Source organism: Cornus florida, unplaced genomic scaffold (assembly GCF_030987335.1).
Source record: "Cornus florida cultivar Cherokee Brave unplaced genomic scaffold, ASM3098733v1 CherokeeBrave_3.0.0_Hap2_Chr11, whole genome shotgun sequence".
NCBI lineage: Eukaryota > Viridiplantae > Streptophyta > Magnoliopsida > Cornales > Cornaceae > Cornus > Cornus florida.
In genome coordinates this window covers 49,293,247-49,308,287 of record NW_026775581.1, presented here as the reverse complement: position 1 = coordinate 49,308,287, position 15,041 = coordinate 49,293,247, and the positions used below count along the sequence as shown (strand labels likewise).

Here is a 15,041-nt window from a genome sequence, read left to right as displayed (position 1 = left end):
GAAAATAATTTTTCCTTCATTTACCAATCACCAGACTCGGACACAATTTATATCTAATAAATGAGACTAATTTTTTTTTTTTTTTTTTTTTTAACATTGACAAATACACTAGCACACCACTTGAATCATCAATCTTCTACTTTAAAAAAATAAGGAAAAAACTAAGGACTTAGTGTTGATAACATGATTCAACGTATCGACCGATACATAACTTTTTTTAAAGATCCAATACCATACACACCTTTATGAACTAGTCAATTCAGTCGGTTTACATCAATATTCATCCAAATCCGTTACACTATTATTGCGATCAATAACGCAACTGCAAACTATGATTAATAAATGAGACCTTTTTCAAACTAACTCGCAAGTCAGACCAACTCGCAAGTAAAAACAGAGACTCGAGACTAACAAAAAGTTGAAAATATTTACAACCAATGCTGAGTAACTTTTCACCACGGGTCTCCGAAACATTTTGAAAGAAATTCAATCAAAGGATTTTAAATATCATACATTTCTAGATGTTTTTAGTAAGGAGACAAGCAACAACAGCAGAGTGCAGTAATTCAATGCACTTTGAAATCACCAAAGTATTGTATAATAATAATGAGACACAAAGTATAATCCCAGATTTACCCACCAACAATGAAGTACAAATTGAAAATATGAAAAATAATAGTAATAATAATAAAATGACTTCCACACCACACTGAAAACAGTTCAACATTTAACTCCTTTCTATACAAAGGAAAAGTCCCCACCAAAAACACAGAAGACAGAACCCAAATATTAATTCAGCATGCTTGATGCAGATTGTCTTTAAACTTCAATCAAACTCATCTCTCCCATCTGGGGAGTTTCCTGCAACAGTTTGAATGAAAAATATATATATATATATCATTGCCACCAAAAAAAAAAAAAAGTAGAAGAAGAAAAGAAAAGAAAATTTTAATGGCTAAAGTTCATCCGGCCATGGAAAAAAAAAGTAGGCATCTGCATAAATGTATTCTCGACAGTAAAAGACCAAACAAACATGAATCATATATCTAACTGGAGTAAGGACGATCTTTCACGACCATAAAAATGTCACTGGAAAAATATATAAATAGTTAATGCACCTTACCATGTTTAAGCAGCAGCAAGAAGTTATATTATCAATTTAGAGAAGTTATTGTTGCTTCAAAATTCAAATGACTTGATGGGAATTCATTTTATATTATCAAATGTAATTAGAATTGTACTTACCATGTTTTCTTTGTTTTCTTGGAGTGTTTCCTCTGTAGATGAAGGGATGGTTGGACCTGTAAAAGTAAATAAGACAATTTATACACTGCTGTATTCTTTGTACAGAAAGCATAGAAGGAACTATCTGCACAGTTGGTCAGTTACCTTCGTCACGAGCAGATTTCTTTCCCTGCTTCTTGATCTTAGACTTCTCATTATTAGATTCTTGTTTGCTAGCCTTCGGTGATTTCTTTTGCACATTACGCCCTGCAATGCCTGAAACAGACCTTGTGGTTGCAGAATTCTTGCTCAAGGATCCCCTAGTCCTCATTCCAGGATTATTTTTTGAATTAGTCTCCTTGGTTGATTCTATGATAGGGGAAACTTGAGCAGCATCAGTGTTCAACGACTTGGGCTCCAATTTCCTAGTTCCCGTAATAGAAGAAGAACTGTGTACATCATCATCAGATGATCTAGTTCCTTCTTCCGGCACTTGGGAACAGATTTCAGAAACCTGCAACTGCTCAAAGTGTTCTAAAATATTGTAGCTTTCGAACAATTCTTTTGCAGGTTCTCCAATTTCTACAAAGTTATGTCGGCGCGCATAAGATTTTAGTTCATCCCTCATTCGCTGAATAGGCTGAGTTTAATAATATTAAATGAAACAAAACAAAAACGATAACATGGTTAGTATTAGAGAAGAGATTGAAAATTACAGACAACAAATCTAGAGCATGCACAAATTTTCACTTTTTCTGTAACTAAACAGCAAAATTTGTTCAATGCAATACACACACACACTAGAAAATGGAATGAACTTTATACATTAACATGATTGCCGATTGATTTTTATCACAAATTATAAGGAAAAGAAGAGTATAAAAATTGGCAAGTGAACTTATATACAGTGCTCTGATACTCTGCCTAATGTGGCAATATGTAGGTCCATACCAATGATCGGCAGAAATTCACAGAAAAATAGTATCAGAATTATACACTAACTAATGCAACCTTGCTAAGCAAGAAGCAAGCAGCACTTCTAACAGAAGAATTTGTCAACACTCAGTCTATACAAGAAGTCACATGGGAACACATTACTGTTTACCAAGAAATCAAAAAAAAATAAAAAATTACGCCTAAGCATTCCTGTACCTGAAAAGGTGTGGAATTGAATTGGTTATTAAATTATATGCATTTGCAAGTTTCAACAGGTGCATGAAGTGTTACGATCTTGTTACTAAAAAGTCTTTCCTCAACTCATGTTTAACGTGCATTTATTGCAGGGAAGAAAAGATCTGACATACCTCACATCCAGCCTCTAAAGCAAGTTTGAAGAAGCCAAAGGAGATCGAGTGTTTAGCAGCAGATTCAGAGAGCTTAATCTGTGATAGCCAGTATGATGCTGAAGAAAGAGCACTGAACTTTCTTCTATTTGATGATTTGGAAACATCAGAAACTGGTGTGTCATTTTTCACTTGACTATTAACTGATCTTTTTGCTCTAGCCTCAGAAATTGGAGTAATACAGCCAACTGGTTTGGTGACAGGGCCAACAGATGACTTGGCAGGAATAGAAAACCTTCTGGGAGACTTGGCAGATTTGTGCTTGGCAGAGAGGTCAAGAACACCCACACTCTGACTCACACTTGATGCAGGTCTTCCCCTGAAAAAGTACATCCCAGAAAGATATCACTATATCAGTAAACAATTAGGGAGCACCTTTGAAACATTAAAAAAGAAATAATACATTTGCACCGTGATATGCTTCACCAAAAACATTTTGTTCTGAAGGCACATTATGAAAAGAACGCAATATGTTTATCCTTTGACTTTGCATCCAAGCACATTAAAAGCACTCATTCTACATTTTACTGGTTCTAAGATTCAGTTCTAGCCAGTTAAAAACAGGTCCAGGAATAACAAAGCATCCTTATTTATCGTATTCTCTAATATTTAACACCAGCAGACAAAACTATCAACTTAAAGTCACCATTTTCTTTGACAAATCTAATATTATGTTCACATAAATTATAATTTGCTTGTGTAAAATTAAGAATCTGAGTATTGTATGTTATTTAGTACCATGCATTTTATCATTGAGATCCTCTATCACATATAACCAGCTATTTACACTCAATCAAACACTCAAAATCTGAAGATTGTGGCTTACGAATGAAAAACATAATTTCAGCTGCCTTTAAATCAGTCAATCTACGTAATAAATCAATGATATTAGGCAAATAATTTAGCTAATTTATCTTGTAAGATCTTTCACTGCCTGTGAAATTTTTTAATAGTAGATCATTTTGGATTTATTTAGGGTTTAATAGGATTGTTTCATGCTTATTACACATGGATTTATTTGGTGTGTTTCTCTATCTGTTGCTTGTTTGATTTAACTCTTATCTAATTAATTTAGAGCTTATTTGGGCTTATGTCTGATTATTCTCTAAGTTATATCATGTTTCCTGTTGTAGCAGATCCATCTTGTTTCTATCTTGTTTCCATATTTACTTCTGTTTGTTCTTGCAATATTTCTGTTTCTTCTTTCTAAAAGTATTTTGAATTTTTTTTAAAAAAAATGACTAGCTAAGGAGTCAAAATTACCAATATAGCAACTCTAAAAAGTATTTACAACTTTTGACAAGTTTTCAAAACTAATTTCAAAAACAACTTTAACTGTTCACATGAGGTATTGGTCCTGCCCCTCATCACCTTCTGCTGCAATTACCCAATTACCAAGTTACTCCCTGGGGTATTACACTCCCAACTAACGAAAGGACAAAAACTCATCCTTACACTTAATAATTTGTGTAAGAAACAAAAAATACCCTCAACCACCTACCAGTCAAACATGGTTTAACCAAGGAATGATTTCCTTGCACCAGTGCAGTGAAATCTTTAAATTTTTGGTTTTTAATCCTTGTGCCGGTGCAAGGAGGTTTTGGACTGAACCTCCTTAACGTTTCACGGATGCAAGGAAATCTTTTTAAAAAATTTAACCCTTGCACCTGTGAAAGATTTCCTTGAACCGATGCAAGGAGGTTCTGAAGTATATTTTGTGAGATGTAAAGAGAGATCTATTTTGTTAAATAGTGCAAGGCATGCATTTTGGTAATAATATGAGAGAACTAGTCCAAGTATGTTTAACTGGTAGGTGGTTGAAGATCGATTTCCCCAAGTATTAATATAGTGCAAGACATGCATTTTCCCAAGTATTTTTACTTTCTAACTAAAATAGATATTGTTAGTGCTCTTTTTCCCAAGAATCACTAATGTAGTAACTAGTTGTACAATAATAAATCATAATAAATTTAAAATTTTATAAATAAACATAAACTCAAAATTAATGACTACCAACTGCTACTTAAACCAAAAAAAAAAAAGACTAAAAAGTCTAAGCTATACAGTCAAATTTACGCAAAAATGAGTGTCAATCCAAGTTCTATATGTTGGTCATAATATCCCTAATTTTGTGTCTTTGGAACATGTTCTCTATCAATTTTAAGGATTCTTATACAATCAGAATATGCTAGATATAGGTACTAAATTACCATTTTGCAAAATCAACTATACAAACTGATAATCTTTGCAACATATAATTTTCAGACCAATCAAAGTTCGAAGAATTGCAAACTTAATGACATGATCAACTAGAACCCAAATAAACTATTGCATCAGCAAACAAAAAATGCCATCTAAATTAATTGTTGAACATACTAGGTGAGGACTAAATACCAATCTATTTTTTATTTCTTTTAATCTTATGATTTTTGTTTCAAAGAAAAAAAAAAAAAAAGTAAGGTCATGCCCTTAATAGAAGGTGGAGCTGTCAGTTGTAGAATTAATGGGTATGTGGGAAAAAATAGGAACTGTTTGCTTTCAGTGGTGAAAAATAAATCCCTTTTCACTAAAAAAATAAAAATAATCATTAACCTAATCAATTACGGGACAGGATTTTATGTATTTATTAATATTTAAAGAAAAGCATGTACTTTCAAAATGAACTGCCATGATCAAAACCCAATAATACCTATCTGTCACCTCCAGGAATTTTGCATACAATGTACACATAATATCTTGCATTTATAATGCCTTACCATATTCAGCCTTTAGTCCTACTCGCCGTAATCGAATCCAAAGAGCTACACTTCAGCTTTCAGAGACTATAATTTGTGAAACAGGGTTTACTTTTTATGAACAAGTATGGGTGAGATTGTCAGGCATTAATCGAACAATTTTTTTATCTTCCACAACCATCAACAAACAAAAAACCCCAACTATAGAAAATCATCTGATTCACATACTAACATAATAGAATAAGAGGTCTAAGAACAAAATCCAAAGACAAAAAAAATAATAATAATAAAAAAAATAAAAATGCGCAATTTCACCACTCTAAAACTAAAAATAAGTAAATCGTATAACAAAATCTTGTAAAATAAAATTTCGAAATAAAAAAACCTTAACCACAAAATTTAGGGAAGAGATTGATACAGACCTCTGAGAAGCCAAAGAAGAGTTTGACAATTGGGCCACTGGCGGCTTCTCCTCCTTGGATTTATTTGCCGATCGGAGCGGATACCGAAGCTTCGACGATGATCTGCCCTTGTTCGCTGCAAAATGAACCGCATACAATTAATATATATATATATATATATATATATATATATATGTGAGAGCATATAGAGAGAGAGGTTAAGGATTAAATGTTGTACCAGAGAGAGAAGATTGATCTTTCACAGAGTCCTCCATTCACACAGAGAGAGAAAGTTCGATTACGATGAAATTGAAGAAATGTATTGAAGACGGAGAATCAAGACTCTAGAGAGAGATGATATATAGAGAGAGAGTGATATAATACACATGTAAATGCCATTTGGCATTTGGGCGGGAATTTTTAAGCGATGCTCAAAAATCAAATATAATTGTACTCGCACGACATATCTTTGTTAGTACTCGCGCTATATACAACTGACACGAGTCCATGGGTAACACGCGTCAAGATCTAAGTGATTTGGGTGCCGATCGTCTACAGTAGAACCTAGAGTGAGGTTCAACGGAGATCTACTCAACGACGGTCCTTTCAAAAGTGAGGTTTGTTGGGAACAAAGAAAGGGAGTGTGATGATGTGATAATCAAAGTTAATGTGGGGGAATATTTGAACGGCTCGTCGTTTATGGGCCCACTCCAGCGAAAGCTTTAGAAACGCTCTTAATTCGAATTTCAAATTTTAAATCCTTACCGTTAGAACTGATTGCACAGTTGAACAAAAATGCAAATTAAGAATAGTGCTTGGGTATCTGTATCGTCCTTATCCAGACTTGTGTGTTTGGTCTATTAAAGTGAGATGGGATGCTCTGCTGGGTACATGCCTATATGCACATTTATTTATTTATTTATTTTGTCAATTGCTGACATGGCTAGTTGTAATATTTGACTAGTTTATTAGCATGGTATGGTAATAAAAGCTTTCGCAATATTGTAAAAAGAGAAGTGAAGCCCACACTTTTGGTGTGCCCATCACAATCCCCTAGCCGCACAGCTAGCAGCCTGCAAATATTTTTTGTGTAGGGCACCTAATTGCCAACCTCACACCAGCACTAATCCTAGCTAAACTAGTTGTATGGTTGGCTAAAAGCCAGCCATACAGATGGCCTTATTGTAGCTTGGAGGGATCATTCACAAAGTCCTATTTGGTTTAAAACTTTCAACATTTTTTTATCAAATAAGATTTTATATTTTTATTTTAAAACTTTTTGTAACAAATAGACATCGTAAAATATGTTTTCAATTACCATTCAAAACATCATACAGTAAAACACTTCTTTTATTTTGAGTTAAAACAAAAGGCCTACCATACGTGCCCTTTGTCATTGGCTATAAAAAAAATCCTTGGATTTGTATTTGGATCCATGTAGAATTCAAATAAATATAACAATATGTTTATATTCCCCTTATTGTATTTGATGTATTGCATGTTGTATACACAAAACATTCTTTTTTACTTTTTTTTTTCTAGTTGATGCTCACACATCCCACCTTAGGAATTATTTGCACCTTGGAGGTGTCAAACCTTAAACATGATATTTCATAAGGCATCATGACCAAATAACTTAGAGCATCTGGGGCGCTATCCAAAATAGAGAGAGAGGTGTCAGTATAGAGAAATAATGGAACGGTATGCTGAAAGAATTTGACCAACTTTATTTTGGGCCCTACAACCACACTCTATATCATGCTCCACAGACAGAGAACCATTTAGACAATACTCCACAAATTTTTTTTCTTTGTTTAAAGCAAAAGGCAGCTTCAACGGAAATAAAACAAAAGGCAGCTTCAACGGAAAAAAACAAAAGAATGCTCCAACAGTCAATTACATTCCAAACAGTAAATTACTTTCAAACGGTAATAAAACGGCTATATTATTAGTCTATAAAAACCAATTTCATCTTCAATAATTATCATCTTCAATAATTCTCTTTCTCAATATTTTTTTTAACATTCATCTCTATGGATCCTCAACCTCCATTCTATCGCCCCCATTTCAACCAATTTTATAACTCCGAATTACCAATTATAATTTGGATTCTTCAATTTTTTTTCAATCCGAAATCCATCTCAACCCCAATACTCTTATTTTCCATTCTATCCTTCTTAATACCAACCCGTACCACATCCCCAATTCCAACCCCATTACCAATTACAACCTTCTCAATACCAACCATCTCAATCCCAATCATCTCAGTTCCAACCATCCCAATCCCAACCTTCTCAGTTTCAGCCTTCTCAATCCCAACCATCTAAAACCCAACGTAAATCTAGACTTTCGAAAACAAATTGGTCCATTGAAGAAGATGAAGCATTATGCAAAGCATGGGTTGACATTGGGGAAGATCCAATAACGGGTTCGGATCATAAGCAAATCATGTATTGGAAACGAGTCCGTGAAAATTTTATTCAGCAACTAGGGGGCACGACGTCCCGAAATGTACCAGGTTTGCAAAATCGTTTCTCACACATTAAAAAAGTTGTTAACAAATTTTCTAGATATTACAAACAAATCCAACATCATATTCCTAGTGGCTTCAACGTTGAAGATGCAGTAAGTTTTTTTCTTTATAATTTTTTAAAATTTTTATTTATTTTAATTGGCAATCTAACTAATTTCATTTATTTTTTACTTTTTTATAGCTCAATGAACCAAGAAATGTATTTAATACGTCAGAAAATGAGCCATTTAAGTTGGATCACTGTTGGTGTATTTTAAAGAATTCGTCAAAATGGAATTCAAGCTCCAACAGCAATGATAAAAGGAACAAAAGAGTAGTGGAGATCGATATGAATGAGTCTGGGAATTGGCGATAAACTGTTCAACCTACTTCGTCAACAGCCCAAACCAATCCATCCACTCCGTCAACACCTGGAGTATCAACACCAGGTTCAGTAAACCTTGGCGACGACGATTCACCTGCAATTAGTGTTGAAAGTTTGCATGGCATTGTACGACCCCTTGGATGAAAAGCATCTAAGAAAGGTCGCAAAAAAAGCAAAGAAGAGGTACAACATAACTTATTTCTAGAACAATTTAAAGATTTTACCCATCAAAGTGAGTTGATGAATGTCTTGGCAGTCGAATCTCAAAAAATGAAATTGAAAGCTACATTCGATTTAGGCTTGGAGCAAGAACGTACAAAAAGAATGGACATTGAGGCGCAAAAAGAATTGAAAATGTTGGAATTTGAGGCGCAAAAAGAAATGAAAAAATTAGAATTCGAGCAGAAGCAACTTGATTTCGAAAGAGAAATGATGCCTAAAAATCCAAATGATACTCCAACAGCAGCAACAAAAGCATGGATCATTGATCAACAAAATGAAATTTATGCACGTTTCAGTAAAAGGGGTAGTTTGTGAAGCTATGTAATGTAATTTCTTTTTTCTACCTATGGGAAACTAATGCAATGTAATTTTCTTTTTCTATCTCTGGGAAGTTAATGTAATGTAATTTTCTTTTTCTATCTCTGAGTAATGTAATTTTTATTTATATATGTAATGGATATTTCTTTAAATAATACGGAGTAGTTTATTTAAATTTCTTAACAAATCTAATCGAAACAAATAATTTTTAAAATATTTTTTATTCATCAGCAATATGAAAATTACATTTTATTCGACTACAACAAATTTAAACATCTTCATTACCAAATTGATTACACAAATGTCCCATAAGATCTCTCCTAAGATCAGCATTGTCTGATCTATTGCGAATCCTACTTAGGAGAGAGGAAATGTGTGCCGCCAACATTGATGGGTTTCGAATGTAATGTGGAAGGGAGATTGGGTCATCTGTCGGAGGTGTCCATTGCAAAATGTGTTCGCCCTCGTCTTCAATGATCATATTGTGTAATATGATACACGTTCTCATTATCTTATTTAGATTTTCTATATTCCAATAAAGTACCGGTTGATGCATTATAGCCCACCTCATCTGCAACACGCCGAACGCCCGTTCTACATCCTTTCTAACAGCTTCTTGTTTGTTAGCAAATAATTTCTCTTTGATTGTTGTTGGGTGCGGGATGGTCTGAATCAAAGTTGTCCACTTAGGATATATACTATCAGATAGGTAATACCCCATTGTACGCCGATGCCCATTTACCACGTAATTAACTGGAGGCATTGAACCATTGATCATGCTTTTGAATACTGGGGAATGATCAAGAACATTCAAGTCATTGTGTGAACCAGCCATACCAAATAAAACATGCCAGATCCACAGATTTTTCGATGCAACGGCCTCCAATATGAAAGTAGGTTTATGGCTTCTTCCCGTGTGCGTGCCATGTCATGCTGTGGGGCAGTTCTTCCATTCCCAATGCATACAATCTATAGAGCCAATCATACTTGGAAAACCTCTCTCTTCCCCTTCTCGAAGCAGACGTGCAATGTCATCTGCATTTGGTGAGCGTTGGTACTGCTCCGCATACACAGCAATTATAGCATCACAAAACCTCTTCAAGCTTTCAATCGCAATGTGCTCAAAAATCTTTATATACTCGTCACAATGATCAACTGAAATTCCATATGCTAGTATACGGATTGCAGCAGTCATCTTTTGTATAGGAGTAAACCCTATACGACCGAGGGCGTCGGGTTTCTAGATGAACCATTCGTCATATGTTGTAACACCGTTCAAAATGCGAAGGAACAACTCTCGTCGCATCCGAAACCTTTTACGAAATATGTTTGGTGGATAAATCGGATTTTCAGCAAAGTAATCTCGGAATAGCCGTTGTGCTGCTTCCTCTCGATCACATTTAATATATTTTCTCTTACGAGATTGAAAGAATGCCCGCACCCTATCGAGCGATAATAATCTGCTCATATCGTTCATCCTTTTTCGATGGATTTCAAAAATATCTTCCCCATCTGAATCTGACGAATTCAATGGAGAAATGACTCAGAAACGGGTATATCTCATGACGATGAAGCCATTGTTTTTTTGTATAAGAAATATGAAGACTCAAAGAATAGAGAATGGGCTTGAGAATGCAAAGAAGTGGACTTGATAATTAAAAGAAGATAGAATTGAAAAAAGATAGAATGAGTGGTTTATATAGATATTGAACGAACAAATAATGGACTTGAGAATGCAAAGAAGTTGATTTCATAATTGAAAGAAGATAGAATGAGTGGTTTATATAAAAATTGAAATATAACCATTGGGAATATAGCCGTTGAGAAGAAAACAAAAAATTATTAAATTCAAATTCAAATTTTTTATTTTATTTTTAAATTAAATTAATAAAATAATAATAAAATATATAATAAATAGAGAATGTGATAATTGGGTTTCACACCATGGAACATATGCATAAAAGAAAGTAGAGTACCACATCATCACTTTTTAGCTTACGTGACACTCTACTTTTTAAAAAGTAGATAGATAACTTGTGTTGCCCACACCACTTGCTCTTAGTGTTACAAGTGGGACTTATCCCACATCAGATCTAGATGGGAATTAGAATGTATCTAAATGGGTGGATATGCAACACTACCCAATAATTTTTGGATAAATGGACAAGCGTCCACCTGTTACAGTTGGTATCAGAGCCAATTGTAAGCTAAGCGCTCAGTTCGGAGGGCTTCCGGATCTTCATCCCGGATAGGTAGGGTGGCCCAACTGTAACGAGGGCTTTATATAAGTTCGGGTGGAGGAGAATGTTATAAGTGAGACTTGTCCCACATCAGATCTGGATGGGAATTAGAATGTGTATAAATGGGTGGGTATGCATTATTATCCAATAGCTTTTGGGTAAATGGATAAGTACCCACCTGTTACACTTAGTCACTTGAGCCAACCCCTTAGGTTTCAATTCAATAACACATTTCTTTTATAGAAAATATCATACATTTTCCTTAATATCCTTATAATCTAAATTAAAGGGTCATAATCCTCCAACAAATTTTATCAAAGAGTTTATAATGTCATTTTAGATCATAATCCATCAAATGATACTATTTGATTTCAAACAAGCTTGCCCAATTAGGCGATTTATGAGAAATTTTAAAATTAGAGTGTATTGTTGATTTCATTATTGGATTATGAAAATGATTTGAAATTTTAAGCAACGATACAATATCACTTTTGGGGAGAATTTGGGGTCCTTGGAACTTGTTGATAGTGATTAAAATTGAAATTAAGGTACGAGGAACCTTAAGTAAAGCCCGATTTTAAGGGCAATTTCACAATCGAATGGTGAAATTGACTATAAATGTGATACTCCCGAACTTTTACGTGTATGTTGGTTAGACCCACACCCGATTAGGGGTATTACAATAAATGACTCGAAGTCATGGAATTCCACCTTGTGGATTTGGAGTCTCTGAGAGTCCTTGATTATGGCTATTATGGATTATACGAAGTTTGAGTGGTAAAACAATAATCGAAACACATGAGATGGGGGCGAATGTGGTGTCTATTTATTTAATTATTGATCTAGATTTTATTATTACATTGTTAGCAGAGATGTGTAAATTATCTAGGTGTTATAATAATTATCTCACACAACTTTCTATAATTCATATAATTAAGTGAAAATTATAGTGTGTGACAAACTAATAAGAAGAGAACCACCATTTCCCTGTAAAATTTGTATTGCGAGAAGGAGTAATACAAAATAAGTTGCACATGAAAGTAGTCCTTCTGTTCATGTGTTGTAGGGATGACAATGGGATGGGTTTGTCTAAACCCGTGCCCGTCCCGTTTATTTATTGATAACTCTAGACCTGCTCTGTCCCTGCAACAAGTTGAATTTTCATAATCCATCCCCGCCTTGTTGGGAAATGATTATACCCGTTTAGGATTTTATTTATTTATTTTTATTATTTTGGATTATTTTTTTTTCGAAATGTTAAGCAATTTATAAATGTGTAATAGTTTGACACAGCAGGCAAATGGCACAAAAAAAAAAATAATAATAATAATAAAAATGAAGGCCAAATGGCCCAGTGCAAGAAAGTTAGTCCGTGCCAATAGGGAATTAGTGTTTAGGTTAACTTGAGTTATAAGACACGTATATACATATATATATATATATATATATATATATATATATAATTTTTATAAAAATAAAAAATATATAAGGCGAGGTGGGTGTTTACAAAAATTCATCCTCCCCTCGTGACCCGCGACGGATTTCAATTTTGTACCTATATTTATAGTATAAAAAGGGTTTTCTTACTCGTGATTAATAGAGCGGGACGAGACAGTGCAAATTGTTATTCCTACCATGTTGTGTTTTCTTTATGTTCACAAACACTCATTTATGATGAAAAATGTTCACGAACCTATCAAGTGGGGCCATAAGATTTTGAAGCTCAGCTAAACTTTTAAAGAATATCAAAAACAAGTTGGAGTTCAACTCATTCTAGCAATGACCAGATGGATTCATTTATAGCCCTGCACACTAGTAGAGCAAATTGCATATAGATTACTCTTTCAAGCTAGTGAGATAAAAATGAGGAAGGTTGGGTTCGAAGCACATTGATGCAATTAATGAATAAACAGAAATGCTCTTCTAGGCACATTAATTGCAAACACTTGGTTAAAAAATAATAAAGTTGGGCGGTTTGAAAAAAGCATAATAGGTAGAACTAGTCTAATCCAATACGTGAAAAGACTTAATCCCATCTGATCAAATTTATAAAGTAACAAATTAGATTGGATTTAATTAAGTTTAATAACTAATCCGATTCATAGTCACCCCTATTTAATGTATTCCTTCAAATCCTACTATTCCATTTTTTTTTTCTTTCAAAATTTTATACCAAACACAAAAACTCATATCCCTCTCTTTCCTTCCATTTCTTTCCCACCAAATTGGGGTGGGTCTAATTTTCATCTTCCCTTCTATCTGCTTTTCTATTCACGCCATTACACAAGTAATGTGTTATAAAATAATTACACACTCAAGTTTGAATAAATTAAGTGATTATTTAATTAAGTGCCTTCAATAATACAATCACCTAATTTAGGGGAAAACAATAAAATCACTAAAAGAATAAGTTTCAATTAAAATGAACTAAAATTTTAGGGAAGCTAGAAATATTTCAATTATGACTAAAAACTTAACACTTAAATAAAAATGAAAAAAATTCTCAATTTACAAATTGGAAGAAATTTAAATCAAAATTTTAACAAGTCCATTCATACTTCCAAACATAGATAATAGTTTTTCTCTTCACACTATGGCCAAACCTATACTTAACCAATGCAAAAAAAAAAAAAAAATTGGTTATCAGATCCTAATAATCAAAAAGTGTCTACAACAATGCTTGGAGTAGAATTGAGGTTGTTCATTCACGGATTGATTTCCCATTTATTTTGATGTAAAATATTTTTCTAAACAAAATATTTTCATATAAAATTTTCTTTCTAATTTTTATTTTTCGGTGTTTGGCAAATGTGCGTAAAATATTTTCTAAATTAGTTGTACACACAAATAACTCTCTATTTTTTCAGTGTTTCTCATCAAAAAGGAATATAACACACAATCAACTCTTTTTTTTAATGTTTGTTCAGTAAGAAGGAAGGAAGAGGTGTGGAGAGAAAATGGAAAAGAACGAACGAATTTTCTTTGTTCGGTATAGATGATACAAGAAAAGAAAGGAGAATAGGAGTAGAGTTTCGCGCCGTGAGCCTTCAACGACCAGATACTCCAGGAGATCCTTGACCAATTAGCAGATTTTATCCCAACAACCCCTCTTCAATAAGCCTCATTGTGCTATTTTGGTTGTTCGAAATTCACGTGGGTCTTGATCCGATGTGGACTAAAAAGTTTAGGCTCTACCTCTCCAATCATTGCCTTGTTGTTTTCGACCTATTGGAAGAAAGACTCCATTGCCTACAGGAGCTATCCACCAATCCATTCTCTTGGCCGCGAATCTTGAGTTTTGGATACCTCTCGATAGGTATTCGATCATTTATTCTCGGCACTTCCCTTTTTTCTTTTAGGCTTTCGCCAAGCCGGATCGCCATCCTCGGCTCGACCCCCAATCCCGACCCCGTAGACTCTATAAGGAAATGAGAGTCGATTCAAAGTATGTAAATCCAAGGCAGAAGTCAATCCGCCCTAAAAAAAATAATTTTTGAAAAATATTTTACAATGAAATAAACAGAGGTCAAATTCAAAATCTTAAGGAAAAAGTTCGTTAAGAAGCATTTTTACTAGGATTAATTTTGAAAACTCAAGGTTGGGAGGTGAAGATGGTTTGGTTTAGACTTTTTGAAAAATATTTTACAATGAAACAAATAGA

General features: G+C 33.9%; 1 protein-coding gene and 1 pseudogene across 1 annotated transcript; both read right to left on the bottom strand.

Moving 5' to 3' along the window:
• Nucleotides 1-575: 575 nt before the first annotated feature.
• Nucleotides 576-6,332, bottom strand: LOC132286610 (uncharacterized). The gene is made up of 6 exons (XM_059788971.1): nt 5,942-6,332; nt 5,725-5,839; nt 2,529-2,886; nt 1,390-1,864; nt 1,246-1,301; nt 576-861 (listed from the first exon to the last, which is right to left on the bottom strand). The coding sequence occupies exons 1-6, from the start codon at nt 5,976-5,978 to the stop codon at nt 820-822; spliced, it is 1,083 nt and encodes a 360-aa protein (XP_059644954.1). The 5' UTR covers nt 5,979-6,332; the 3' UTR covers nt 576-819.
• Nucleotides 6,333-9,408: 3,076 nt separating this feature from the next.
• On the bottom strand, nt 9,409-10,608 carry LOC132281048 (uncharacterized; annotated as a pseudogene).
• Between the last annotated feature and the right edge of the window lie 4,433 nt (nt 10,609-15,041).